The sequence below is a fragment of the Delphinus delphis genome, chromosome 1, assembly GCF_949987515.2.
Source record: "Delphinus delphis chromosome 1, mDelDel1.2, whole genome shotgun sequence".
In the NCBI taxonomy this organism is placed as follows: Eukaryota; Metazoa; Chordata; class Mammalia; order Artiodactyla; family Delphinidae; genus Delphinus; species Delphinus delphis.
The window spans coordinates 130,050,724-130,078,397 of record NC_082683.1 but is presented as its reverse complement, the minus strand read 5'-3'; the positions used below and the strand labels follow the sequence as shown (position 1 = coordinate 130,078,397).

The following is a 27,674-nucleotide window of genomic DNA, read 5'->3' as shown; positions in this document are numbered from 1 at the left end:
AAAAACATGATTACAAAGTTTATCTAATTGAAACCAAAACAGGACACGTTCAGGTCATAAAGCAAGTCTCAACAATCCAAAGTTTTAAACTCACACACAGCATATTTTTGACCATAGTGAAATTAAGCTAGAAATCAATACCCCAAAAAAAAGAACTTAGAAATCAATGAATGTGATGGATCAAAGGAATCACTATGGAAATTAGGTCATATTTAAAACTAAATGATAATAAAATATGACATCAAAATTGGAGAGGTTACAATGGAATACTACTCAGCAATAAAAAAGAATAGAACACTGAAACACTCAATGACATGAATGAATCTCAAAAGCATTATGCTGGAGAGAAGCAGAAGTATGTGCTGTATGATTCATTTACATTAAATTCTATAAAATGAAAACTAATCTATAATGGAGAAAGAAGATAATGGGGTTGCCTGGGGTCAGGTATAGGTGGGGGGATTGACTGTAAAGGGGCATTAGGGAACTTTTTTGGGTGATATTAATTTTTTTTAACATGCAGAATTTTATTGAAAAAGAAAAAATGCAGATATCAATAAAATAGAAAGCAAATATATAATAGATAAGATCAACAAAGCCAAAAGTTGGCTCTTTGAAAAAACTATTGATAATAAAATTGATGAACTATTTCTTCAATGCAATACCAATCAAAATTCTCAAAGCATGTTTTCCCCTCAAAATCTGCCAAGCTGATTCTAAAATATGGAACTACAAAGGACCAAGATAGTAAAAATAATTTTGAAGCAGAACAAAGTTGTAGGCCCAGCACCACCAGATAATAAGACTTCTTGTAAATCTATTTTAATTATAATAGTGTGGTATTGGTATAAAGATAGATAAGCAGATCAGAAATGGTCCAGAAATGAAAACATCATTTTTAAGAGATATATGCACTCCCATGTTTATTGCAGCATTAGTCACAATAGCCAAGATATGGAAACAGGTTAAATGTCCATCAATGAATGAATGGATAAAAGTGATGTGGTATATATACAGTAATGGAATGTTTTCAGCCATGAGGAAGGAGGATATCCTGCCATTTGGGACAACATGGATAAACCCTGAGCACATTATGCTAAGCAAGATAAGTCAGACAGAGAAGGACAACTCCTATTTTATATCACTTATCTGTAGAATCTAAAAAAGTCAAACTCCTAAAAAAACAGAGAGTAAAGTGGTGATTACCAGAGGATGCAGTGTGTAGGGGGGAGATAAGATTGATGCTCCTTAAGGGTACAAACTTGCAATGAGTTGTAAATAAGACATGTAGATCTAATGTACAGTATAATGAAAACAGACAATACTGTACTATAATCATCAAAGATGTTGAGACTACAACTTAATTATCCAATCCACTAAAAAGATAGGATAATTATGTAATGTAATAGAGGTGCTAAATACCAATACAACAGCAATCACATTAAAATATATAAATGTAACAAATTAACATGTTGTAAAACCTTAAATTTACATAATATGTCAAATATATTCAACAACAACAAAAAAGAAATTAAAAAGAAAGCCAGAATTATGGGAAAAAAAAGAATGGTCCAGCTACAGACCCATGTATACATGGACCTGATTTATAACAGAGATGCTACAGCAATACAATGGAGAAAGAATGATTGTTTAAAAACAATGCTGGACCAATTAGAAATACATATGGAAAGAAACTACACCTTGACTTCTGCTTTATACAAAAATCAATTGTAGATGGATCATAACCCTCAATGTAAAAAGCAAAAGAATAACATTTCTAGATTACATCAGAGAATATTTTGACTTTGGGCTAGGCAAATATTTCTTAAGCAGGACACAGTAACACTAACCACAAAAGGAAAGATTAATAAATCTGGCCTCTTTAAAATTAATAGCTTCTGTTTATCAAAAGATACCATTAATAGAGTAAAAAAGCAAGCCATAGAGAAAACATTTGCAATACATATATCTAAAAAAGGATTCATACCTAGGATATACAAAAAAATCTCCTACAAAGCAATAAGAGAAAACCCAGTTGTTAAAATAAGCAAAAGAGAAACAAGTTTTTCATGACAGAGGATATCCTAATGGACAACAAGCATGTGAATAGATGCTGATCCTCGACAGTCATAAGGGAAATGCATGTGAACCACAATGAGATAACCACTACACATCCACCAAAATGCTTAAAATTTAAAAGTTTATCAGGTTTTGGTGAAAATCCAGAGCAACTGGAATTCTTTTTTTTTTTTTTTTGCGGTACGCGGGCCTCTCACTGCTGTGGCCTGTCGCACTGCAGAGCACAGGCTCCGGACACGCAGGCCCAGCGGCCGTGGCTCACGGGCCCAGCCGCTCTGCGGCACATGGGATCTTCCCGGACTGGGGCACGAACGCATGTCCCCCGCATCAGCAGGCGGACTCCCAACCACTGCGCCACCAGGGAAGCCCTGGAATTCTTATACACTGCTATTTGAAATGTAAATGGTTAAACTTTGAAAACTTATTTGGCAATATCTACCAAAGGTGAACATGCCCATATCCTTTGACCCAGAAATTCCATTCCTAGTAGATATCTAACAGACATGCATACATGTGTGCACAAAAACATTATTAATAGAAGTGTACACATACCAGCATTATTCATAACTGAAAACAACCCCAAATGCCCACCAAGAGTAGAATGGGTAATATATTGTGATATAGTCCTGCCATGTAATATTATGCAGCAATGAAAACAATGAATTCCTGCCATGTACAATAACATGGTTAAACCTCATAGACAATGGGAACAAAAGAAACTATACACAACAAGATACATTTTGTGAAAGTCAATTTTTTAAAGATCCAAAAGAGGTCACACGTATGACATGTACAATATGGGAAATATAGTCAATAATTATGTAATATCTTCATCTGGTGACAGATGGTAACTAGACTTATCATGATGATCACTTTGAAATATACAGTAGTACCAAATCACTATGCTGTGTAACAGGAACTAACATAGTGTTGCAGGTCAATTATACTTTAAAAACAAACAAACAAATTAGGATCAGATTGGTAGTTACCAAGAGGCAGGGGGTGAGGAGAGGGAACTAGATAAAGGCAGTATGTTATACATGAAAGCTGTTAAGAGAGTAAATCCTGAGAGTGCTCATCACAAGAAAAAAAAAACCTTTTTCTATCTCTTTAATGTTGTATCTGTATGAGATGACAGATGTTTACTAAACTTATTGTGGTAATCATTTCATGATGTATGTAGGCCAAATATTAGGCTGTACACCTTAAACATATAGAGTGTGGTATGTCAATTACACCTCAATAAAACTACAAGGAAAAAATAAAGTTCAAAACGAGGCAATACTAATATATGGTAATAGATGTCAGAATGCTGTTTACCTTTGGGGGAAGTAATTACTAGCAGAGAAAATAAGGAAGGCTTCCAGAGTGTTGGCAAAATTCTTTATCTTTGTCCTAGAGCTTACACAGCAGTGTTCACTGGGTAAGAATTCACTGAATTATAGCCGCAATATTTGTGCACTCTACTATGTGTGTATTAAATGTTAGACTTACTAAAAATTTTTAATGGTAACAAGGAGATCTAAAGTGATTTTTAAGGAAACTATTCTTTATAAAGATGAAGGCCTAACATGGATGAACCTTGAAGGTATTATGCTAAATGAAATAAGTAAGACAGAGAAAGTCAAATACTGTATGATCTCACTCGTATGTGGAATCAAACAAAATAAAACAAAACCACAACACCAAACTCAAAGAAAAAGAGATCAGATTTGTGATTACCAGACTACCAAAGGTGGGGGTGGAGGGAGGGGAAAGTGGAGGAAGGTGTTAAAAGGTACAAGCTTCCAGTTGTAAGGTAAATAAGTAGTAAGGATGTACAACATGATGACTACAGTTAACACTGCTGTGTGACATGTAGGAAAGCTGTTTAAGAGAGTAGATCCCAAGAGCTCTCATGACAAGGAGAAAAAAATATTCTTTTCTCTTTATTTTATCTACATGAGAAGATGGATGTTCACTAAACTTTCTGCAGTAATCATTTTACAATATACGTAAGTCAAGCCATGTTGAAAAAAAATTTTAAGTACACCTTAAATTTATACACTGATGTATGTCAATTATTTCTCAATAAAACTGGGGGAAAAAATGAAGACTCTGCCTTCTTATAACCAGCTACAAGAAAAAGCCACATTTTGTAAGTTTGATATCCAATTTCTATTTATTACTATTAGAAGTCCCTAGGGTCTCATTAAAACCTTTAAAGGCCCTAAGCACTGAAGAGATTATGGTGCCCATTCCCCATATGTAGTTCAAATAATCTAAAGATTTTTTGAAAAAGGAATCAAAAGTTGCATGCTGAAATTAACATAACTTCTTTCTAGAACTTCAGATTATAAAATTCTAGATGAAATTATTAAAGATGAATTTATTTTTCTTTTGTGGGCCCCCCAAAGCATGTTCTTGTACTATCTTCTGACTAATCTTGTACTGGCTGTACCAGGAAGAAAATAATCAAAACATTTACCTTGACTAGGAGCCTGAGTAACTCCAAGTTCTTTGGTGAAGACCCCATTGGTGTCCCTGATTTTCTCATTATTATGACATTGATATGCATAAACATATAAGATCATTTTCTTCTTCACATTTAATTTTTAGCCTGACAGAAAAATATTTTCTACCTCACTGGATTTCACTTGCGATAATGATGCTAAGATTCACTTGCAGTTTAAATATTGTCCCTCTAACACTAAGAAAAGCCACCATAGTACAAAGAACATGGACACTGCAGTTCGACAGACCTGCCTAGAATGGAATACTAGTTTCAAAATTTCTTATCCATGTGATAAGAGTAAATGCTTTTAACCTTCCTGAGAATTTATCCTAAGTACAAGAACAGAAATATAGTTTTTATTTCCAGGATAACTGTCAAAATACATAACACGATATGTGTAAAAGTGCTCAGCATAGTTTCTGGTATTCAGGAAGTATTTAATAAATCATAACTTTTCTTCTTCATCACACATGTACAATCACAATAGTATTGTAGAAATATTACAGAATTTTAAGCTAACAGATCTGGGTTCAAATTAGTCTCTGCCATTTAGTGGCTATATAATTTTAGGCCGATAATTTAGTTTCTCTGGAGTTCATCTATAAAATGCAGGAAATTCTTCCTGTCTTAGGGAGGACCTATGGGGATCAAATAACAACATGTACAGAAGTGCTTTCTAAACCACAGCGCTTCACAAGTTCCCACTGTTACTGTCGTGATGATGTCAATTATCATCTGAATATTAGGAAGGTACTCCAAGCCTTCCTGTATGGGCTGAAAGAATTAATTTTTCCTTAAGGAAATTAATTTATTTGAGAATACTCTGCTATTCCTCAAGGTCTTCTGAAACCACTTAATTCACTGTTCATTAGGATGTGCTGGCAAAGCAGAGGGGCCCCAGGGGCTCAAAGGACTCCTCAGTAGCCTCCCGTTTGGATCTGCCTTAGAAGGTTACTGTAATTCAAAGAAGCACACCGGCAACCCAAGGGTGAGAGAGGAGGTATACAGAAAACAGAAAAGACCTGCTTGATTCTCCAAAGGCTGCCTGATTCCCCCTAGGTACCACTCTAAACTAAATCCTTTTGGTGCATCTTGATCCAGGAATGCCTGTCATTCCACACCAAAGAGCCCTCATTCTGGGGCCAATCAGATTCCAAGGGCATTAGTAGGAGGAGTCCCACAGGTTGCTCAAGCTGTTGGTAAAATTGGGCTATGTAGAGTAAAGAATAGCGGGCTACAATGTGTTCAGAAAATCTGTCATTAAAACTAGGGATCATTCAGGAACCCCAAGGAAGGGAGTTGCATTACGAGTAGTCAAATAGATAGAAAACTATGGAGAGTACTGTCGACTCCATGAAAAACAATTCAGCCCTATAATCACAAATACCCCCATAAATCTAGAAAACAATATAAATAATGTATGATTATATCTAATTTCACAAGAGTTGGTGATCATTTACATTCTTCGAAATCAAGCATCAGATCACTCATTACTTTGCTATCAAAATAACTCCTGAAATGCTTTAGTTCTTATATTAAATCCAATCTTGTTTTGAGAAAAATATTTGCTGCAACAGGGGTTAAGTTTATTTTTGTCCTTCTACAAACCATTATACCATCAAATTATTAACCCAGATGAACAAAGGTATTGATTTCTCTGTAATATATTCAACCCTCCCATTCAGTTCACAGCCGTAGCCTCTTTGATATAAAGCAGTTGCTGTAATCAGAAAATGTGAAAAAGCAATATGCTTCAAATTAAATGGCACAAGAGTCTATTCTGTTGTGAACAGTGTTTTAGCTAATTACTATGACTGACTCGTCTTAGGTCTTATAAAGAGATGTATATCTAGAAGTAAATCACTAAATGCACTACATTTCATGTGTGCATGAAACACACTCCCAAACATAATAACAGAAAGCCAGGTAAAGTTTTCAAAGTAAAATCACATTCCTTTATAGTCCTGGTATTGATAAACAGAGCTAAGACCTAACACAGGAATTAACTGTTAAATTCTACATTCAATATGTTATATTTTGGAAAAAAAATTTTAAACAACACTTAAAATCATAGCAAATTGTAATTAGAATAATCTTATCACACCCCACACGATTACTGAGGAGGAACTTTAAAAAGTGATTTTCCCAAAGTCTTAGATCTGCTTAGAGGAGGAATCAAGACCAGAACCAGACCTCTTCATGTTTAGTCCTTTAAACTACACCAACCTGTCTCCCAACTAAAACCAGATTTTACATCATATGTAAATTAGAAAAGTCCTAAGGATACTTGGGGAGGAGTAGTGTATTTTTCGTCCTTTAAAGGACATTATTTTAAAATATGTTATTGACATAACTAACAGGAAAGAAAGGAGGGAGGGAGGGAGGGAGGAATGGAGGGAGGAAAGGAGAGAAGGAGGGAGGGATGTCAAAACTATCTCATTTCCAGAATCCTATGAATCCTATTATACTTTCAGTTCTACTTCCACGCATAAATTTATGACAACAGAAGAATCTTTGAACCACTTCGACTTCCTCCTACTCTGAAAAAGATATTAAGAGGCAAAACCTAAAATTGACAGGGCCATTAAAACATGACAGTGAGTTTTAACAGTCCTCCCTCTAACCTGACAGTTCAGATCATTCCTCATTTCACCAGAGTCACAGAAAACTTTTCAGCTCCAAAGTCAGACTCTTATATCCTTGAAACCAGAGTTGATCTCTGGACTTATTCTAACTGAAATTCTCTCAATAAATTTCTGTCTCAATTTAACAGCACAGCATATTATATTTCTAGAATAGGCTCCATTGATGAGGAGTTGTCAGAAATAAATGAGGTAATATATACGGAAATACTCTGTAAATTTAAAATTACTATAACACATGGAAGGTACTGTATTAAAAAGAACTCTATAAGTGTGTTGCTGATGTGAATACCGCCATTCTTAGTAGTAAATCATTAAATGCATTTCATTTACAATCAGGAGTGAGACAAGGATGTCTACTATCAATACTTCATTTTAACACTATAATGGAGGTTCTGGTCAGTGCAGTAAGACAAGAAAATAATTAAGGAAAAAAGAAGAATAAGAATTGGTAAAGAAGAAGCAAAACTTTCCGTATTTATACATCATATAACAAAGTGGCTGATTTAAGGTCAAGGTTTTATTAATGTTTCTTCAGTTTTGTGCAAGGTATCCAGAATGGAAACTCAGTTTTATTGCCAAGAATGTGAGGTATGATGTTAGATATTATTCTAGAAATAAAAATGATAGAACAGGTAGACCACACTCAGTGACCTTAAAAGTCATACATGGTAGGATAAAGGCCATATGGCTCAAATTGAATACAAAAAGCAAAGGAAAGTGGATGTACAAACTTGAGAAGAATATTCAATTCTAAATTACTCATAAGTAGGCTCTCCTCTTTGTGATTATCACCACCATCTGAGGTTTCCCTGCATGAGGACTGGACTACTAAATCATAGTAGGTCCAGAGGAGAAGGAATTGTGTCGATTAAAAACCAAGAGGTCCACATGGTAGGAACCCAGCAAATTTTGGTTTCTCCAACATTTTCTGATATATTCATCTCTGCTCTCCTCCATTATCAAAGACTATTATAAAGTTATGTTTAGGTAGTATATATTTTAGCACAATATTAAAAGCCTTATCAACTTTTATTTACTACCTTGAATTTTGTAATGTTTTTAACGGGATTCTTTTGTTTTCCATAAAATTTAGTGCAATTTAAGCTACTCAGTAATTATAATATGTCTTAGACCTATATTTTTATGATATTCTTTACTCATAAAGAGATTTAAAACTGTTTGATCATGTTACAAAATACACATTGATAATTTTAAATGGTTACACAAGCTGTGTGAATGTATAACAAATACTTTCTAGTGAATTCAAGGTTGAATTATCTGCAATATGAAAGCAAGGGGTATCAGTTACTTAAATGTACCAACTACTTAACTTTTATCTTTGTGTTTAGTAGTGTTTCAGATATTTCCCCTCTAAAGATTACATAATGAAGCAAATACTGTTTTTACTACAATGGAGCAAAACTGTAAGGCAGAAGCTGCAAGCACATAGAGCCTTCTGTTTTAGCCATGTGAAAAAAAGTATCTAGTATCAATTAGAGAAAAATTGAGAGAAAACTTACTGAATGGCTGAAAATATACTAAATGCTAGGAGAAAAATGTTGTTCCATATACTATAAGCCAGATCTTTCTAAATAACTTAGAAACTATATAAATTTTGATATCTTCCTTACACAAGCCAGAGACTAACTAGCTTGTAGAATTTTAAAACTGGTGGAGGGCTTCCCTGGTGGTGCAGTGGTTAAGAATCCACCTGCTAGTGCAGGGGACTTGGGTTCGAGCCCTGCTCCGGGAAGATCCCACATGCCATGAAGCATCTAAGCCCGTGTGCCACAACTACTGGGCCTGTGCTCTAGGGCCCGCAAGCCACAACTACTGAGCCCGTGTGCTGCAACTAATGAAGCCCGTGCGCCTAGAGCCTGTGTTCCGCAACAAGAGAAGCCACGCAGTGAGAAGCACACGCACTGCAGTGAAGAGTAGCCCCCGCTCACCGCAACTAGAGAAAGCCCAACAAAGACCCAACGCAGCCAAAAATAAATAAATAAATAAATTTATTTTTTAAAAAACTGGTAGAAATTTTTTTTTAATAATTAGGTTTTCCTTTCACAAGCATATAATAAATATATTATACATTTTTTTGTGGTGTTTGATGGTTTTTGGCATTTTAAAAACTAGATGACATATCACCTTCTAGAAATTAGTACACTCTCAGACTTTAAGTTAGTTATGCATTTCTAGCTCTAAATGATATATCCATATAAAAACAGATTTCTGATCAGTGTGTATGTTTATAATCCTCCAAAATGGCTACATCAAGAGAAAAGAAAAAATAAAGAAAAGAAAGACAGGAGGGCTTCCCTGGTGGCGCAGTGGTTGAGAATCTGCCTGCTAATGCAGAGGACACGGGTTCGAGCCCTGGTCTGGGAGGATCCCACATGCCGTGGAGCAACTAGACCCGTGAGCCACAACTACTGAGCCTGCGCGTCTGGAGCCTGTGCTCCTCAACAAGAGAGGCCGCGATAGTGAGAGGCCCACGCACTGCGATGTAGAGCGGCCCCCACTTGCCACAACTAGAGAAAGCCCTCGCACAGAAACGAAGACTCAACACAGCAAAAATAAATTAATGAATTAATGTTAGATGCAGGCTTGTGACATCCTCTATCACATAGGGGAGGACGTAAGTCAGGCACCAGCAGATAAGCAAAGCTTTCAAAAAAAAAAAAAAAGAAAAGAAAAGAAAGACAGGAGTAGGCAGAGGGCTAAAACACAAACATGCACAAAGAAGGATTTTAGGCAAAGTGTGCCATTTGCAGAATTAAACATCAATCCTACTTGGTTAGCATATGCAGGTAGTACTTTATAAGTGCCATTTAAAAAAAAACAGTAAATATTAAATGATACTGATATGTGAGCATATTTCTGACTACCTACTGGCTAATCTTTGCTACTTAATAAAAGGTTAAATTTGATTATTCAGAAACTTACTACCTAACTTGAAAATTAGCCATGGTGTTTGTTTTTTCTTCATATTATTACAAGATTTTTGGTGTCGTTCACTACTCATCAGCAATCTCTAGTGGAATGGTAGGTAAGGACAAATGTTGAGTATACCCATCACATTTTGCAGGGCATCTTAACTTTGAGGATAAAGGGCAAAACTTTATTTGATGGAAATTTTGCAATTTTGAGTCTTTGGCCTCAATTAGCATGGACAATATAAGTTAACGATATATAATGATTTGAAAAGTCATTCTTCATTTCTAATATAACTTTGAGAAATTAATAATCTGATAGCTATTCTCCACTATTAAACACAGAGCCTTTTTTATCCAAGCAACGCCTACTGAAAGTCAGGAAACAGTTTTCTTCCAGATCTACTAATAATGAGGGAGAAGAAAGATTTCAAAATGGGATATAAAAACTGCACAAAGATGTATGATGTGACATAACTCAGAATACATCAACAATATCAGAGAACTTGCCAGTATTCAAAAACAGGTGCCACACTGTTTCTTACTCTTGCCTACTGTCAAAAAATTGAGACAACTGCCACATTACCTTGTCAGATGAACAGAGTCATCAGGACTCCTCTGAGCCTTTACTGCAGTAGCCTGAGAGGACGTTCTGTTCCTTTCCTGTTATCATCAAAGCCAAACTGAGGTCATACTACACCTCTTCCACCACAAGAAGGCACAGAACATGCAGCCCAAAAGTCACCCTCAGGACTCAATACTGAGGATCTGGTAGTGTAAGTATAAAGTAGAGAACATGGCACAGTGCAAATCTAAAAATCTTTAATATGGATTCCTAAAATATAGCCCTATATAATAAATTAGAAAAAAATAAGGTGGAGGGTCCTACCTTGCAGATCTTGTACAGAGATTCCTGGCCATCTCCTCCAGTATCTTTAAAGTAATCATGTGCAGGAAATGTACGATGAATATCTCGAGTAATAACACTCTCCTGGGCTGAGTCCTAAAAAAAAAAAAGTAGACTTGGGTCATTAATTTTAAATTTCTTAATTATGAAAATTAATGTCAAAAAATTTCAAACAGCACAAAAATAGTATGCTGCCCTCTCCATAAAAAAAAAGAACAAAAAAAAAACTGCCTTCCATGCCAGACCCATAGTCCCATTCATCAGAGATAAATACTATCAACAATTTCTTTTGTGTCCTTTCATCCATCTATCTTTAGACTTGTGACTGTGTGTTTATGTGAGGGGGAGGGGAGGGAGGGAAGTTGTATACACACTTCTCCATCCTTTGCTTTTTGAAGCACAAATAGAAGAAAATTATCTGCTCTTTTCACTTAATGGGATAACTTACAGAATATTCTTGATCAGTACATGCAAATGTATTTTATTTTCTTTAATAGCAACTATTAAAAAGAATGAGGCACACCTGGATATGGACACACCATAATTTATTTAATATTTTCTTATTAATGATTTTTTTTGCATTTTTTCTATTTATCACAAATAATATCACTAGGAACATTTTTATACATACATGTTCAAGATATATTCCTAGAGGTGGAATTGCTAGGTCAATAAATATGCATTTCCATTGTACCAACACATAATCCAAACAGTGGTAGAGTATGTGTTTCTCCGCACCTGCCCCAAACCAAATATTATTTGACTTTTTAATTTTTGACAATCTGATATGTGAAAACTCAGACCATAGTCATTTAAAAAATATTATCAATCTTTCCTCCCAATGGGTAATTACCCAACTCACTCACTTCAGAAAATAAAAAGCCCTCAAACCAACATATTAAAATGACATATGCTTTAAAGATAAATCTAGAGTTTTTTTGTTTTTTGTTTTTCCAGACAGATTCAAGATCCAAAAGTTCTAAGCCTTATAAAAAATGATTAATCATTCACTTGATTTTATTTTACTTCTGTCAATGTTTTTATCTGTTTTTTTAATCTGTTTTTTTTATCTGTTTAAATGTCAAGAAAATGGGATGGGACTACTTCTACTACTACTACTTCTGCACAACTAAAGAAGCATCAATGACTATTAATGCAAATTAAAAGTATTATTTAATGTCTCGCTCCCATAAAGACTTGAACAAATCCCCTCTTTCAGTTAAAATCAAGCAAAGAAAAAAAATGAGTTTTAATACATGAGTTACTTTAATAATGCTATTTCTCTTTCTCTCTCTAGCTGAGAAGTACATAAGAAGGATGTAGTTGATTAGCTCTAAGTTAAGCCAGTGCCTTCTCTTGCTGCCTTTTTCATTTCAGCTGCTATATCATGCTGAGTAGTAATTAGATCTTATATCACATAGAGAAAGGATGAAAACTGAAAAGTTCCAAATTTGCTAGCAAACATCAAACATATTACAAATCAGTCCAGAAAAAATTCTGATAGCTTACCGGAATGGAATGCTAAAACCAAATAAAAATGGAACTTTCAAAAAATTACCATAACTTAAGTAAAAGGATACATAGAAAGTTTATATTTATCACAGTAAATGTAATTTCTAATGATAAAGAAAACTGGGGTGAGATACGGGGGTTAGAATACAGTAAATAGAAAGGTAATGTATAAAGAGATATATTATGAAATGTATGGTTTATCTGGTCTGTTATGGAATCTAAGTAGGGGAATCTGGTACCAGGCAGATGAATTTTCACTGCCCAGGTTTTCTCCAACAGAAGGGTGCTCTTTCCAAACAGTAAGTCTCCACTTACAAACTATTTGGAAAATTACCAATGAAAATTTTACTCCTCCCAAGCTGAACTATTTTAGGGGCAAACATGTTGAATGGTTCACAGGATATCTCTTTTTGCACTTTTTGAGATGTTGAGGGAGAGAAATCATTGGACTATATTCCCTAGAAACTGCCTACTCTACTGGCATCGTGCTGTGTTTAAATGGTACCAACAGCCTGATTCAGAAAAAGGGAAATTGAGCAAAAGTTTCTAGGAAGTAACTTTGTATAATACTGATTAATTTTTTTCTATGAATAATTGAATCTTGTTTGTTTTAAAAAATAAAGGGGCAAAATCAAATGAAAATAAAAATCATAAACTTTTCTGTACTTAGTAAACTTTCCTTTCCTATTACTATTACTTTTAAATGCTTAAATGCTTAAATGCTTAAATGCTTTTCCTATTACTTTTAAATGCTTTCTACATATGTGTGTTTCTAGAGTTTTCTTCTTACATATTGCTCTCAGTTGGCTAAGGGAATAATTTCTGGAACTTCACTTTATTAACTAAATAAGCTATTTTGCTACATTATTCACTGATCCCTTTCATATTAGTGAAAGTTAAGAGGTACACTAGAGTCTTACAAATAGACTAATATGAATGAAATGGCACACTAGATTAGAGAAAATAACCGTGTTTTCAAAGCAAAAGCTAAAGTTAACCATCTCCCAATTACCCATACTGCTGAGAATAGGAACAGTATATATTCAGGAATCCACATCTAATCCCCCAAATTTACTCACTCAATCATTAAAGTATTTGAGTCAGGGAGTCACTAAACCTAACGTTGTAAAAGGAAGACAAAATCATTTTTCTCTTCAATATTCATTCCTTTTTTCTTTTTTAAAGACTTACTCCAATGATAGCTGTCAACTTTTACAAGAAATAAAATGAACAGAAAAGGACAAAAAAGAAGCCAAATAATTCGCCATCCAAATATCTGGAGTTAAAAAGTTTCATGGGAAAACCTTTTATAAAATATAGCTAAAAACATTTTATAGCACAACCAAAACTGATACGAGATCATTTTCTTGGAAGGTCCCCACAAGCAGTCTCCTTAAGTCCTGACAATTATCCTCAGAATGAGAAGAGGGAAGAATTCACTCTTTCATGGACAGCTAATTCACCAATATCTAGAGACTCACAACTTCATCCACAATTTACTTCCTATTAGATGCGTCTCCCATTCTGATCCTCAGTCCAATATGGTGGTTTAGTGGCTCTGGAGCCAGACAAACTCATTGGTTCGATTTCCGGCTACTCCACTTAACACCTATAGGATCTCAGACAAGTTATTTAATCTCATTAAACTCAGTTTCCTCATCTGTAAAATGGGATGGTAATACCAAATTCATGTTGTTTAGAATAAGATAACGTGTGTAAAGTGCTTAGCACACTGCCTAGTATAAATTGAATACTCATTAAATAAATAAAAATTATTATTCACCTTTTATTTTTTTTACATCTTTATTGGAGTATAATTGCTTTACAATGGTGTTAGTTTCTGCTTTATAACAAAGTGAATCAGTTATACATATACATATGTTCCCATATAGGTCTGTGTCTTTATTCCTGTCTTACCCCTAGGTTCTTCATGACATTTTTTTTTCTTAAATTCTATATATATGTGTTAGCATATGGTATTTGTCTTTCTCTTTCTGACTTACTTCACTCTGTATGACAGACTCTAGGTCCATTCACCTCATTAAAAATAGCTCAATTTCGTTTCTTTTTATGGCTGAGTAATATTGCATTGTGCCACATCTTCTTTATCCATTCATACGATGATAGACACTTAGGTTGTTTCCATCTCCCGGCAATTGTAAATAGAGCTGCAATGAACATTTTGTTACATGACTCTTTTTGAATTATGGTTTTCTCAGGGTATATGCCCAGCAGAGGGATTGCTGGGTCGTATGGTAGTTCTATTTGTAGTTTTTTAAGGAACCTCGTTTCTAGATTTTTTGATGAAGGCCATTCTGACTGGTGTGAGATGATATCTCATTGTAGTTTTGATTTGCATTTCTCTAATGATTAATGATGTTGAGCATTCTTTCATGTGTTTGTTGGCAGTCTGTATATCTTCTTTGGAGAAATATCTATTTAGGTCTTCTGCCCATTTTTGGATTGGGTTTTTTTGTTGTTGCTGTTATTGAGCTGCATGAGCTGCTTGTAAATTTTGGAAATTAATCCTTTGTCAGTTGCTTCATTTGCAAATATTTTCTCCCATTCTGAGGGTTGTCTTTTGGTCTTGTTTATGGTTTCCTTTGCTGTGCAAAAGCTTTGAAGTTTCATTAGGTCCCATTTGTTTATTTTTGTTTTTATTTCCATTTCTCTAGGAGGTGGGTCAAAAAGGATCTTGCTGTGATTTATGTCATAGAGTGTTCTGCCTATGTTTTCCTCTAAGAGTTTGATAGTTTCTGGCCTTACATTTAGGTCTTTAATCCATTTTGAGCTTATTTTCGTGTATGGTGTTAGGGAGTGATCTAATCTCATACTTTTACATGTACCTGTCCAGTTTTCCCAGCACCACTTATTGAAGAGGCTGTCCTTTCTCCACTGGACATTCCTGCCTCCTTTATCAAAGATAAGGTGACCATATGTGCATGGGTTTATCTCTGGGCTTTCTATCCTGTTCCATTGATCTATATTTCTGTTTTTGTGCCAGTACCATACTATCTTGGTTACTGTAGCTTTGTAGTATAGTCTGAAGTCAGGGAGCCTGATTCCTCCAGCTCCGTTTTTCGTTCTCAAGATTGCTTTCGCTATTCGGGGTCTTTTGTGTTTCCATACAAATTGTGAAATTTTTTGTTCTAGTTCTATGAAAAATGCCAGCGGTAGCTTGCTAGGGATTGCATTGAATCTGTAGATTGCTTTGGGTAGTAGAGTCATTTTCACAATGTTGATTCTTCCAATCCAAGAACATGGTATATCTCTCCATCTATTTGTATCATCTTTAATTTCTTTCATCAGTGTCTTATAATTTTCTGCATACAGGTCTTTTGTCTCCTTAGGTAGGTTTATTCCTAGATATTTTAATTAAGAAGCACATTTAATTGTTTAAAAATTTTGGTGAATGTATATTTTAGACATCCATCTGTATTTGTACACTTTAAATAATGAAATAAACCACTGTTTTTCTTTGGATATCATGAACATTATGATTATGAAACCAATACCCTTTGAGCTTTCAGCATGATGATACATTAATGCATACACACCCTCTTCTGAATTTTATATCATGTATCTTATGTGTCTGAAATTATCCTTGTTTCTATTAATCCATGAAAAAAAGCAAAAGTGAACAATTATTTGGATAAATTGATGTTTTCATCAACTGATATACACTCTGGCCCCAGCCTTGCATATATTCATGCAAGAAAGGAAGATGTACACAAATATACCCAGAAAAAAACACTGGGAAGGACAGGGTATGGTAAAAGCTAAATTTGTCAGAACAGCTACCATTTTCATTCATTACTTTAGAATTCAGCTTCTGAGGATCAGAGAAGGGTTGAAGTCATGGTTAGGGACAGAACAAATGCCACTGTCACTGTTGCATGGCTCCCTTCTGGACCATCACCATCAAGAAAGTAACTATGGGCAAAGTCCTTGAGATCACCTTCTATCCTGCCTAAGGAGGCATCAGGTTGGGCCACATATAAAAGCTGACCAGAAGCAGGCAGTAGTAGTGAGAGGTTTAGAAGAAAGTCTTTAAAGTTGAGTTTTACCACCCACCCAGACACACACCCCTGACACTACCATCACGTAGAAATGAAACTTCTATTTAGTTTATCTTTCAAGGATTTTCTTTAATTTCCAAACTGTTAAGTCATAAGTCAAAACTTATCTTAAAAAATACATCAATCCCTAGTGTGATAAAATCCATGGCCCAACAGAGGATATAATTCAGCTTGCTGAAGATCAGTTTAAAACCAACTCTAAGAGGTATGGTAAGTATCTCGATTAACTTTTGATCATTTTAAGTGGAGACAATTTATAGCCTGTTATCAAGAGTATTACATGAGCTGTTCTTCCAGTATAATGTATATACCCTGACATCTTTGTAATCCTCTTAATTCCTATTTGAAGAGAATCATCACTTACTTGCCGTGAGAAAGAAATGAATACAGCATTGAAGTGTCAAGAAGTATTAGGAAGACAGGTTTGGATGACCATACCTTATTATTTCTTAGGAAACAATTTCTAGGCTGTCAACAACTGGAAAGGTATTTCAATGAGGATGAGTGTTTTTACATGTGACCTTAGCACCAGATGAAGTATAAAAGTAATGTCCTAATAAACAAACTCCTTTGGCTGTACCCTGATTTGCTACATTTTTACAACAATGACAGTATCTTTTCTTATTAATGCCTATTTTCAAATCCAAACTATAACTGCATTTTCACTTTTCATCTACTATAAAATCATTTCAACTTTGTAAGTACCATGTCAACTTGTTAATGTCATTAGAAATGCCAATGGAGACCATGCGCAGCCACAATCAGTCAGCAGATAAATGATTCAGAGCTTTAAAAAAACTTGACCTTAAAACGTGTCTGCTATTCTTACTCCACAGGGATCCTCCTTTAGTTCTATGTTGGAGCTAGATCTATGGTAAAACATCACAAACTAGTCAAGTTACATGTCCCTGAAAGCAGATGGGTTTGCAGTGGTGGGTCTGATTTATTTGCCTTGATGTTTGCCAAAAATCCAAAGAGGCAGAGATGAAAGGAGAAAACATAAAAGTTCATTCTAGTTTCAAACATGCTACTAAAATCATGAGCTAGAAACAGAAACACAAAAAGGTTGGATCATTGCCAGCCTTCTTTCCTTGAATATGGGGGGCAAATCTCAGCATAAGCAGGGTAATATGGAAGCAAAGAAATAAATGACAACTAAATCATATTGTTAGCAAGCTGCTGCCTGGGCATTGTACACATGTGCTGCCAAATGTCTCAGAATCAAAGCCTGACACAAAGGTCAAAAATATAAGCCATATTCTGCCTTCACCTAGAAAGAAATCTCTTAGCGGGGAGTAGCAACAATGAGAACAAAGGGCAGGGGGGAACAGAAGAGAGAGGAGAGGAAGTAGTGTCTTCATAAGACCAGTCAATATTCATGATGAATACCTTAATCCTGAAGTAAGTGCTGGGACTGCAGTGGGAAGTATGTGAATAGAATAAAGCAATTCTTTGGAACTAGAAGACTAAGAAGCATTGCAGCCTATGAGCACAGCCTGGATTTCCCAGAGATCCTATGGAATCTAGGTCAGACACCTCTCAATGATGAATATGTGGGGTTAGACTCCAAATGCATCTATAGCCATATTTGGATATGTCCTCATTCCCAGGGTTGCTGACCACTCATTCTCCCAAAACAAAGGTTCAACTGGAGTACTTGACAGTCTTGGAAACTCGTATCAACAGGCAATGATAAACTCTGCAACTCCTGTTAAAATGAAGCAGAATAACTGAACTCCATGCTATTATTTTCCAAAGTTAGATGTATTTCTGATTTTGCATTATTTTAAAATTATTAATTATAATTTTTATCAAAACAGCCCTTTAAACCCTTTTAAAATAAATAAAAAATTTAAGTGCTACATATTTACTAACCATTGTGTAAAAATAACACTCTTTCATTTTTTCCACAAAACTTTAAAGAATGCTTCTGATGACCAGCATTTGATAAACATGCCTATTTTTGCCTAATCATTACATTTTATAATTTTATTAACTTTGGCCATGTATACACTAGTTACTGCTTTTATAGGTTGAATATTTTTTAATAATTTATAAAACATTCTACCATTCCTTCAATCATTTTAGATGCTTCTGTTTGAAACTCTTTGAGCTCAATTAACCTTCTTGAATTGAATGACATAAAAATTGAGTGTACATAAAAAATTAAGCTTTCTATTTGCTGCATAGTTCAAATTTGTTCACGTATTCAACACATACTTTTCAGAGTACCTACTAAGAATCAGACACTATTTTAGGTGCAGAGGATATAATTGTTAGCAAGCCAATGTCCCTCCCCTATGGACTTTATGTTCTAGTAGTTGAGGAAAAAGACATAAAAAGCATGTATATAATATTGGTTAGTGAAACGTACTATAAAAAAATAAAATGATAAAGATATAGTGAGGAATAGAATGATATTTCAGGTAGAGTGGGTTTGCTTCTCTCAGTTAGTGTTCAAATATTTAGAGAAAAAGTATTATAGGCAAAGGTTCGGAAAGCATGTGCAAAAGCCCTGAGGTGGGAGCAGTATGGCAATACTTCTCTGGACATTTTCCAGCATTTTGCTGACCTTTATGTTTGCAGATGCCTTCAATGAATTGCTAAAAATAACTCTGACACTCTCTTGGATTAACATGGTTACCTCAGAAATTTGTTAGTATAAATTAGATTATTTTTACAAGATGTTTTAGCTCTTATATTTGAACAATGTGTTCCTAGTTGCACCTGTCTGTATGAAAGCTTACTATTCAAATACTTATCTAACACTTACCATGTGCAAGACATTGTACTAGGATCTACAGGATCAAAAAGGCATGAGATATAGTCCATAATGTTCCTAACTTGCAAGAGGTTAAGATCTACTTGTAAAGACAAAATATCAATGGAAGGAACCATATGCTAACAGCCAAATAAATGATATATGAGTGACGTTAGCTACAGGAATTCAGTAAAGAAAGTGACTATCGAAAGGTTCAAGTGGTAAAAGTGGGCTTCCGCAGGAGATGGGGCCTGGGCTGAGCACTGTAGACAAGATGGGCTCAACAAAATTGAAAGATCTCAAGAGAATACAAGTGTGGTGTGAGCAGAGGCTCCAAAGCAGGGAAGAACTTGGCATGCCCAGAAAATATGATTTTAATTGACTATAGAAGGAAATTTATAAAGGGCAAGTTGAGTGGGATCTAGAATATGGAAATGTAATCTTGAATGAAGACGTTTTAATCCTGCAGACAACAAGGAGTCATTTCATCTGCCATGGTCTTTGTAGTCAGATTTGTGAACTATTGTTTCAGTTGGGCCTCATCTGCTTTTATTATCTGAAAGAATTGTGTGTAGTGAAGAATCAGCCTTACCCAAAAAGAGAAGTGGCCTTTGCCATTGGCTTCTAGGAGGTGATCTCTAGGCCCTTGCAAGTGTAATAGGAGGTCTTTGTTTGCATGTGGGTCTTGACCACTCAACAGCCTAACAATGTGACTTACCATGGGGCTTCGGGGCATGCAGTATTAGTTCTACCTATGGAGAGCCTGGAGACTAAAGGTTAGTCATGTGAGCAGTACATGAATAAGGCCCTGTGAAAACTCTGGACAAGACTCAAGTGAGCTTCCCTATCTGGCAATACCCCACGCATATCGTCACACACTGATGTCAGGAAAGCTACATTGTCCATGACTCCGTGGGGAAAGGACAAAGGAAGAGCCATGCTTGGTACTTCTCCTGGACTCTGTCCAATGTGCTTCATCCCCTGGCAAGCATTAATCTGTATCCTGCAGCTGTAATACAATGTCACCATGAGTATTACAGCTTTCATTGAGTTCTGGGAGTGCTTCTAGTGAATTATTGAACCTGAGGGTGATTTTGGTAACAGCTTGACACAACTAGTGTTAGAAGTAAGGGCAATCTTGTGTGGACTATGCTCCCTCTCTAACTTCGAAATTGGTTAAATTCTAACAAGTTGGCCATCAACAAATATGAAGTTTTTCATTGTGGTATTCCCACCAGTAAATTTTCTCTATTCAAAGATATGTATCATTGTCTGCCTTTTCATCTGCCTTTGACAAAATACTATTCACAATAAAATAGTCCTCCAATACCATGTTAATTCAGATGACCTTTTAATGTAGAGCCTCAAACGTTAAAAATATTGGACCACTATTGACCATTGGCCAGCTGTTTAATGAGCTCCTCAAAAATCTATATGTAATCATATAGATTAAAAGTAGGTCACACAACTGCTGATATGACCCTCTAATTAACTTGCATAAAGGATCATCTGGAACCTCAAAGGAGAGTGAGTGTAAGTAAACAATAACTACACCCCCAAGTAAATGTCAATAATATGTACATTTTAAAATTCCTTTAGGATCAATGAAGTTACTCTATACTGGGATGTGGGTTTTGAAAAATCCAATTAATTTTTATATCAAGTCAGGTTACATAAAATTGCCATTTTACTCCTTTTTGTAACAGTACATGTTTCCATTAATGTAAGTTTTTACTCACATAGGAGTAGGAGACGCACTGATCACCACAAGAACAATAACAAAAGAAATAGAAAGGGCTAAGAACAGAAGGATTTGTTCCTGAGAGACTATAATAGTTCTAGTTCTCAATTATAAAGGTCATTTCAATAAATTAAATATTCTAATTTAATACAGAAAGTGTACAATAAGGTATTTTTTGTTTTATTTTCAACTTTCTTTTCTGATACTCTACTTTGTTCATAATTCTCTAACCAAGAGGGTCAATTTCTGTTTCTCCAACAGACTTCTCTGGAAGTAGTAGCAATCTTTTTGCAAGAGGGCACATTTGAAATCTGATTAATCCTTTTTGGAATAAAGCCAAATAATGAGTAGAAACCTAAAGATTTTTATTCTGCACTGTTTTTCTCTATATGGACTCAGAAATGAGCATTACTATTCTAAGACTTAGAGGATCTAGGTAAATATATTCCAGCTCCTTGACACAGTATATTCCTTTTTTAGTTTCTTTGCTGATTCCTCCTCTGCCTACTCCTTATCTGATGGTGTTACATCCTTAGCATTGTTCTGTGCTCGCTCTTCATGCTCTCCCCAGGAAATCACATCCACTCCTGTAACTTCAACTACCATCTGTCTTCTCTCTCCTAGATCTTTACTAAAGTAGATGCCAAACCTTACTGATTATCAGAATCATCTGAAAATTTATTTCTGAACCCAGATTTCACCTAGATTTAATCTACCAATTCTCTATAGTACTTCCAGGCAATCTGTATTTTTAACAAAGATCTATGCAGCCTTGAGTAAAAGTCCACAAATTGTTATTTGGGAACTACTGGTCTAACAGACCTATCACTCCACATCTAAAACTTAACAAGTCAAAAATTCAATTCAGAATTTCCTATATTCTAATTCTCAGCAGAGTGAACTTCCATGTCTGAGCTGACATACAAAGAGTTATTCTAGGAGTCTTCTCCCTTTTCCTCTCTTAATCAATTTGTCCTTTGGTCTTCTACTCTGCTTTTTTAATTAACTGGTACCCGTGTCTGAATATCCCCACTTGATTGCCACCCCCAGGTAGACTACAATCAGTTCTTATTTATCTCTGTTTTCCTTGCAGCCTGAGACTTTTGTATGTGCTTCATAAATGGGTGCTGAATAAATCAGAATAAGTGAAGCAGGCATGGGAAATATGTATATATTCCCTATGATGAAGAGACTCAAGTTTTATAATTTTTACTTTGAGTTTTCAATTCTGTTCTAACCTTATTTAGTCAAGAACAGTGACAAAAGGAAATAATTTGCACCAAAACCAAAGATGATGACAAGGAGTCATAGATTTCCAAATCAAAATTTCACAGCAAAATGCATACCAAAATCTTCTTGCTCCTAATACCAAAGAAGACACATGCAAATAATTACAGACATTATATAAACTACAAAAAATCAAAATGGATCTCTATCTTAAAATAGAAATTAGAAATTCTACCACTATTGGAATTGCCAAAAATCATCATTACAAAAAGCTGTTTGGAGTTTTCTCACTGAATTTGACGTCATTTTATATGAAAAGCCATAAAAGATAAAGACACACTCAAGTGCTGCATTTTTTAAAAAATTAGTCTTTTTACTTTAAAAGTGAGAGAGACGAATTACATAATTAACGTGTTTAAAACACTGCTAGAAGCAAATTACATTAAATATGATTTTTTTAGAAATCTGAAGTATCTTTCATAGTGTACATGTTAACTCTTTCTCAATAAAATAGCTCGAAGTAGGGGCTTCCCTGGTGGTGCACTGGTTGAGAGTCCGCCTGCCGATGCAGGGGACACGGGTTCGTGCCCCGGTCCGGGAAGATCCCACATGCTGCGGAGCGGCTGGGCCCGTGAGCCATGGCCGCTGGGCCTGCGCGTCCGGAGCCTGTGCTCCGCAACGGGAGAGATCACAGCAGTGAGAGGCCCGCGTACCGCAAAAAAAAAAAAAAAAAAAAAAAAGCTTCAAGTAGTAGATTGAGATCAAGGTTAGGTAAGAATCAGGAAATTTTTTCCTATTCATTGTACCTCTGGATTATAGTACTTAATAGGTTCAGGTTCTTTATTAGTCTTAATACCATATTAAATCAAAGGAAGATACAGATGGTATATAGGTACAATTTATAAGTAGTTCACAATATGAAAATAACTAATATTACTGCTCAGAGAAACCAGCATTATTTAGGTCAGCTAGGACATATGTCCTTTTCTGGCACCATCACCATAGTTCAGGATATTATCACTTTAGGCTTAGGCTCTTTCAACGGCCTCTAAATCGTCCCAGAGATTTTCTCTCTTTCAATCAGTCTGCACAGTACTTTCAGGTTAATCTACCTAAAACACTGTTTTGTTGTTGTTGCTGTTGTTTTTCTACAGTATCACAAATGTTTTACTATTATTTTTGGTAATACATAGTTTTTTTTAATTGAAGTATAGTTGATTTACAATGTTGTATTAGTTTCAGGCATATAGCAAAGTGATTCAGTTATACAAATATATATATATTCTTTTTCAGGTTCTTTTCTATTATAGGTTATTAATAGATACTGAACATAGTCCCCTGTGCAAGGATAGTAGCTCCTTGTCGTTTAGGTATTTTACATATTTTAGTGATAAATCAATGTTTTGCTCCTGGGTAGCATTCAAATCCATCTACAGTATAGTCCCACCTGCTATCCTCAAATAGAAAAAAATCCTTATCCATTCCATCTGTATCACATCCCATTCCACATAGTTTCACTATGTTTTAATGTTTTTTAATGTTTTTGTGCACTTTCCTCTGTCTTGGATGACCCTACGTCCCACATTTTCCCCTACTGAAATCCTGTCCATTTATAAAGGCTCATATCAGACTTCTTCCATGGTAAGGTCCTAATGATCCAAAGTGAAAAGAGTATCTTCTTCCTTTATGCTCTTATGATACCAACTTGTATATACTTAGATAAAACTTACTATATTTTGCCTTGGGGTAAGACATATTTTACCTCCACTAAGCTCCTGGCTCCTAGAGATGGTGTCTTATAGTAACTCATGTAGTACCCTATGTAGTAGGAGCTAAACAAAAATACTTGTGAAATAAGTGATTCTATGAAAGGAGAAAATGGTCAACCAAAGCAGAAAGGCAGAGAATAAAGGAAGAGCTTGTGTTTCTAGTTAAGTAAAGGGTAGGTCATGCCCCACACTGAGCCACAAATGAAAGCTAGGTTGGGGCAAATTTTCTGTGCTCGGTCACTCACATCTGCCTTGTGAAATGCTTTGAGCAGGCTCCTTGGGGACAAGGATTATAAAAACCATCATAAGGCAGAATGTTATCTGCCATAGCCAATGCCACGGTTAACATTTTTCACCCACAAAAAACATAGTCTCATTGTTCAAAACCCTGCTTTGCCAGGGGATACTTGGAGATAACTTTGGAGCAAGTTATCACATTTTAGTTCATAATGCTAACTGCCTGATATACAGAAAAGAATCAAAGAAGCCTTTACACAGATTTATCATGATCATCAGAAAGCACACATTTTACCTAAATCTATCTTCAACCTAGCATAGGCTGAAATGCTTTATGAAGATGATGTAATGCTGCAATTATCTAAGGAGCCACTGAAAGCAGCGCTCTTCCAAGTTGGTATTTCATGCTATAGCTGTGATAACGTGTTCAAAATCACAATAGTAAATAACACAGCCCTGAAACATGATAGCATGAGCCAGAAAACCTGCCACAAACATAGCAAATCTGAGAGCCACAGAGAGGGGAAAGGATTTTGATTCTTTAAACAACAAAGATATAGCACTCTGACCCAGAGTATCAGTCAAGAGGACACCTCTGCTTTTGCCACTAGGGGAATACCTGCAACTCCTAAAAGTGAGGAAAGAGATGGAGATGGGATGGGCTAAGTGAGGCAAAAAAAAAGTGCTCTGGCTTTAACCCTGAACGCAGGTATCGCAATACCACTATGCCATTACCCCTAAGGAGATCAAGGCCACGTGGGCAAAGTTGCGGGGGCGGGGGGGGGGGGGGAATGACATTGGAGGGGAGGAGGGCTCAACAATATTTCATGAGTAGAATTCCTGATTTGTTAGCTTTTTGTTTGTATTTTACTGAACAATTTAAGTAGGGCAACTACTACAAAAATCAGTGCCCTATAAAGAAAATGTATTCAATTCAATGTGCTCAGCTACAATGTGAGCTTTAGTTGTCTTAAAATTTCATAATTCCTCAAGGGTCAGAAACTACTGTGCTTTGCCCCAGCTTTAGGGTTCCCAGATAAAATATAGCATGCCCAGTTCAACTGCATGGGATTTAATATTGCATAGGACTTACTTGTTTATATTAAAAAATTATTTTTTTGTTTATCTGAAATTTGAATTTAAGTAAGTGTGCTGTATTTTTATTTTTGCTAAATGGGGCAGTCTTATCAGATTACTATTATCACAGTATAGGGAAAATCAATTCCTGAGTACTCTTCATATATCATTTTGTTCAAGTTGCTTTTAAACACTTGGTCTAAAAGGTACCATATTTGATATAAACTAGTCACATTTGACTTCTCAAGAAAGCTGTGTTAAATTTACTTAAAAATTGAGCAAATATTATTTAAAAGCCACAGAAACTGTTTTGAATAGAATCAGAAATATCTGTTCTAAACTACAAAAGACTGAGAGGAAAATGAGGACATCTAGATAACAATGGACAGACACCATTATTAGTAAGAATACCAAGCCTGTGAGGCACAGAAAAACTGAATTGATGACCTGGAAAATAAGATCAAATTAAGATATAGCTGAGGTCCCTGCAGACATGAAGGCAGGGAACAGATAAAGATTCCTCTCAGTGAATAGAAGACAAAGATGCTGAGAACGTTTACTTAGTCAACATTGTCTCTCCTCTGTTCAAATGCCAAATAAAGACCAATCAATTAACATATGAAAAGCTTTTCTGGTCTAAGAAGAAAGTGGCTTCAAAATTAGCAGAATGACATAAAACTACACTGAGTTTTTAGTACTGTACTATGCCTTATCAAAGGATGACTTATTGCCCTGGTATTTACATTGCAAATATTGATATGAAGAAGTATTAAGGCACAACTTGAAAGACTTGGTGGGTATGATGGCCTGGGGACAAGCAACCTTCACATACAACTCCAATCCAGGAAAAATTAAAATTTATGGGTTGCATATTTTAAATGATCTTTTTAATTAAAAAGTTGAAGTAAATAAATATTAGAAGCCATTTCTTAAATATTCTTATTTCTCTGAATGGTTTTAAAATTCCTAATTGAAATTTCATAGACCAAGTAACTATAGTATCTGATTATAATATATACCTTTGCACCAATTGTTAGTCTTTGATTATATTGTAAATTAATTGAAAAATGCAATTTTTCTTCTCATATACTCATTAAAAGAGAATTTCTAATTGAAAACAATTTAAACAGAAACTTCTTTAATAAAACACACACACGCAAGTCCACTTCCTTTGAAACAATTTTCATCAGCTACTTTTATCTTTTTGGCTGCAACCAAGTAACCAGCAGGAGTTTAGCTCCCAAGGCTCAGAGACTGACAGCCTACCATCCCAGCCCCTACCAGCCCCTAATGGGGCTGGACTCACTAAGGCTTTGACAGTCTCTGAAGGTAAACCACACAGACTGTGACTAGGTGAGACAGGGGCACTGAAAAATGCACAATTATCTTGGAAGTAGTTGATATTTCAATCAAAACCAAAACCCCTGAGACAGTCAAAATGGGAAAAATCTGAACTTTGCTGAACTTCCTTAAAAGTGCTTCACAGAATATCCTCAGCAAATCCATTGCCTCTGGGCCTAGTATTCCCACCCCATCCAACAAGACCATCTGTCCTCACCTCTAATTGAGCAAACTTGACTGATTTTCTTTTATGTGCCCTACCTGTCCAGTAAATTGCCAAATACTCCTTCAAGCAGGAGTAGGGAGGTGTACAGGATCCAAAAATATATATATTGGGCAAAATTTAGCCCTCTCTGGGTAGAGAGAGTCCTGAAATTAGTTAAGGGGCCATAATTCATAGCTAGGCTGGGTGATGTGGCTGAAGTATTGGTCTAGAATCAATGCTGTCCAAAAGAAGTACAACACAAGTCACAAACGCAAGCCACATATGTAATGTAAAAATTTTGTGTAGCCACATTAAAAGAGTAAAAAGCAATAGGGGAAATTAATTTTAATAACATATTTAATTTAACCCAATGAATCTGAAACATTATTATCTCAACATGTAATCAATATTAAACATTAACACTGAAATATTTTACATTCTCTTTTTCCACACTGTCTTTAAAATCTGGTATTAATTTTTGTACACGTACACCATTCTGATTTGCTGCATTTCAAGTGCTTGAAAGTACACATGGCTAGTGACTACCACAAATGGACAGTACAGGTCTAAATTTTAACTCAAAAGCCACACTCAGTATCTTCAATCCCTTGTCACAAACCTTTCTCTCTGCAGGGGGAAAAGAAAAATGTCTTTTGAGTGGGGAAGTAAA

General features: G+C 35.4%; 1 protein-coding gene across 3 annotated transcripts in view; it reads right to left on the bottom strand.

Annotated features, from left to right (window-relative positions):
* The window catches only part of RABGAP1L (RAB GTPase activating protein 1 like), a 682,701-nt gene that overhangs the window by 276,368 nt on the left and 378,659 nt on the right, over positions 1-27,674 (bottom strand). For all 3 annotated transcript variants that reach the window (XM_060034268.1, XM_060034260.1, XM_060034251.1), the window contains exon 14: positions 11,038-11,151. In XM_060034268.1, coding sequence (XP_059890251.1) covers positions 11,038-11,151 — 114 coding nt within the window. The remainder of the gene's footprint in view (positions 1-11,037; positions 11,152-27,674) is intronic.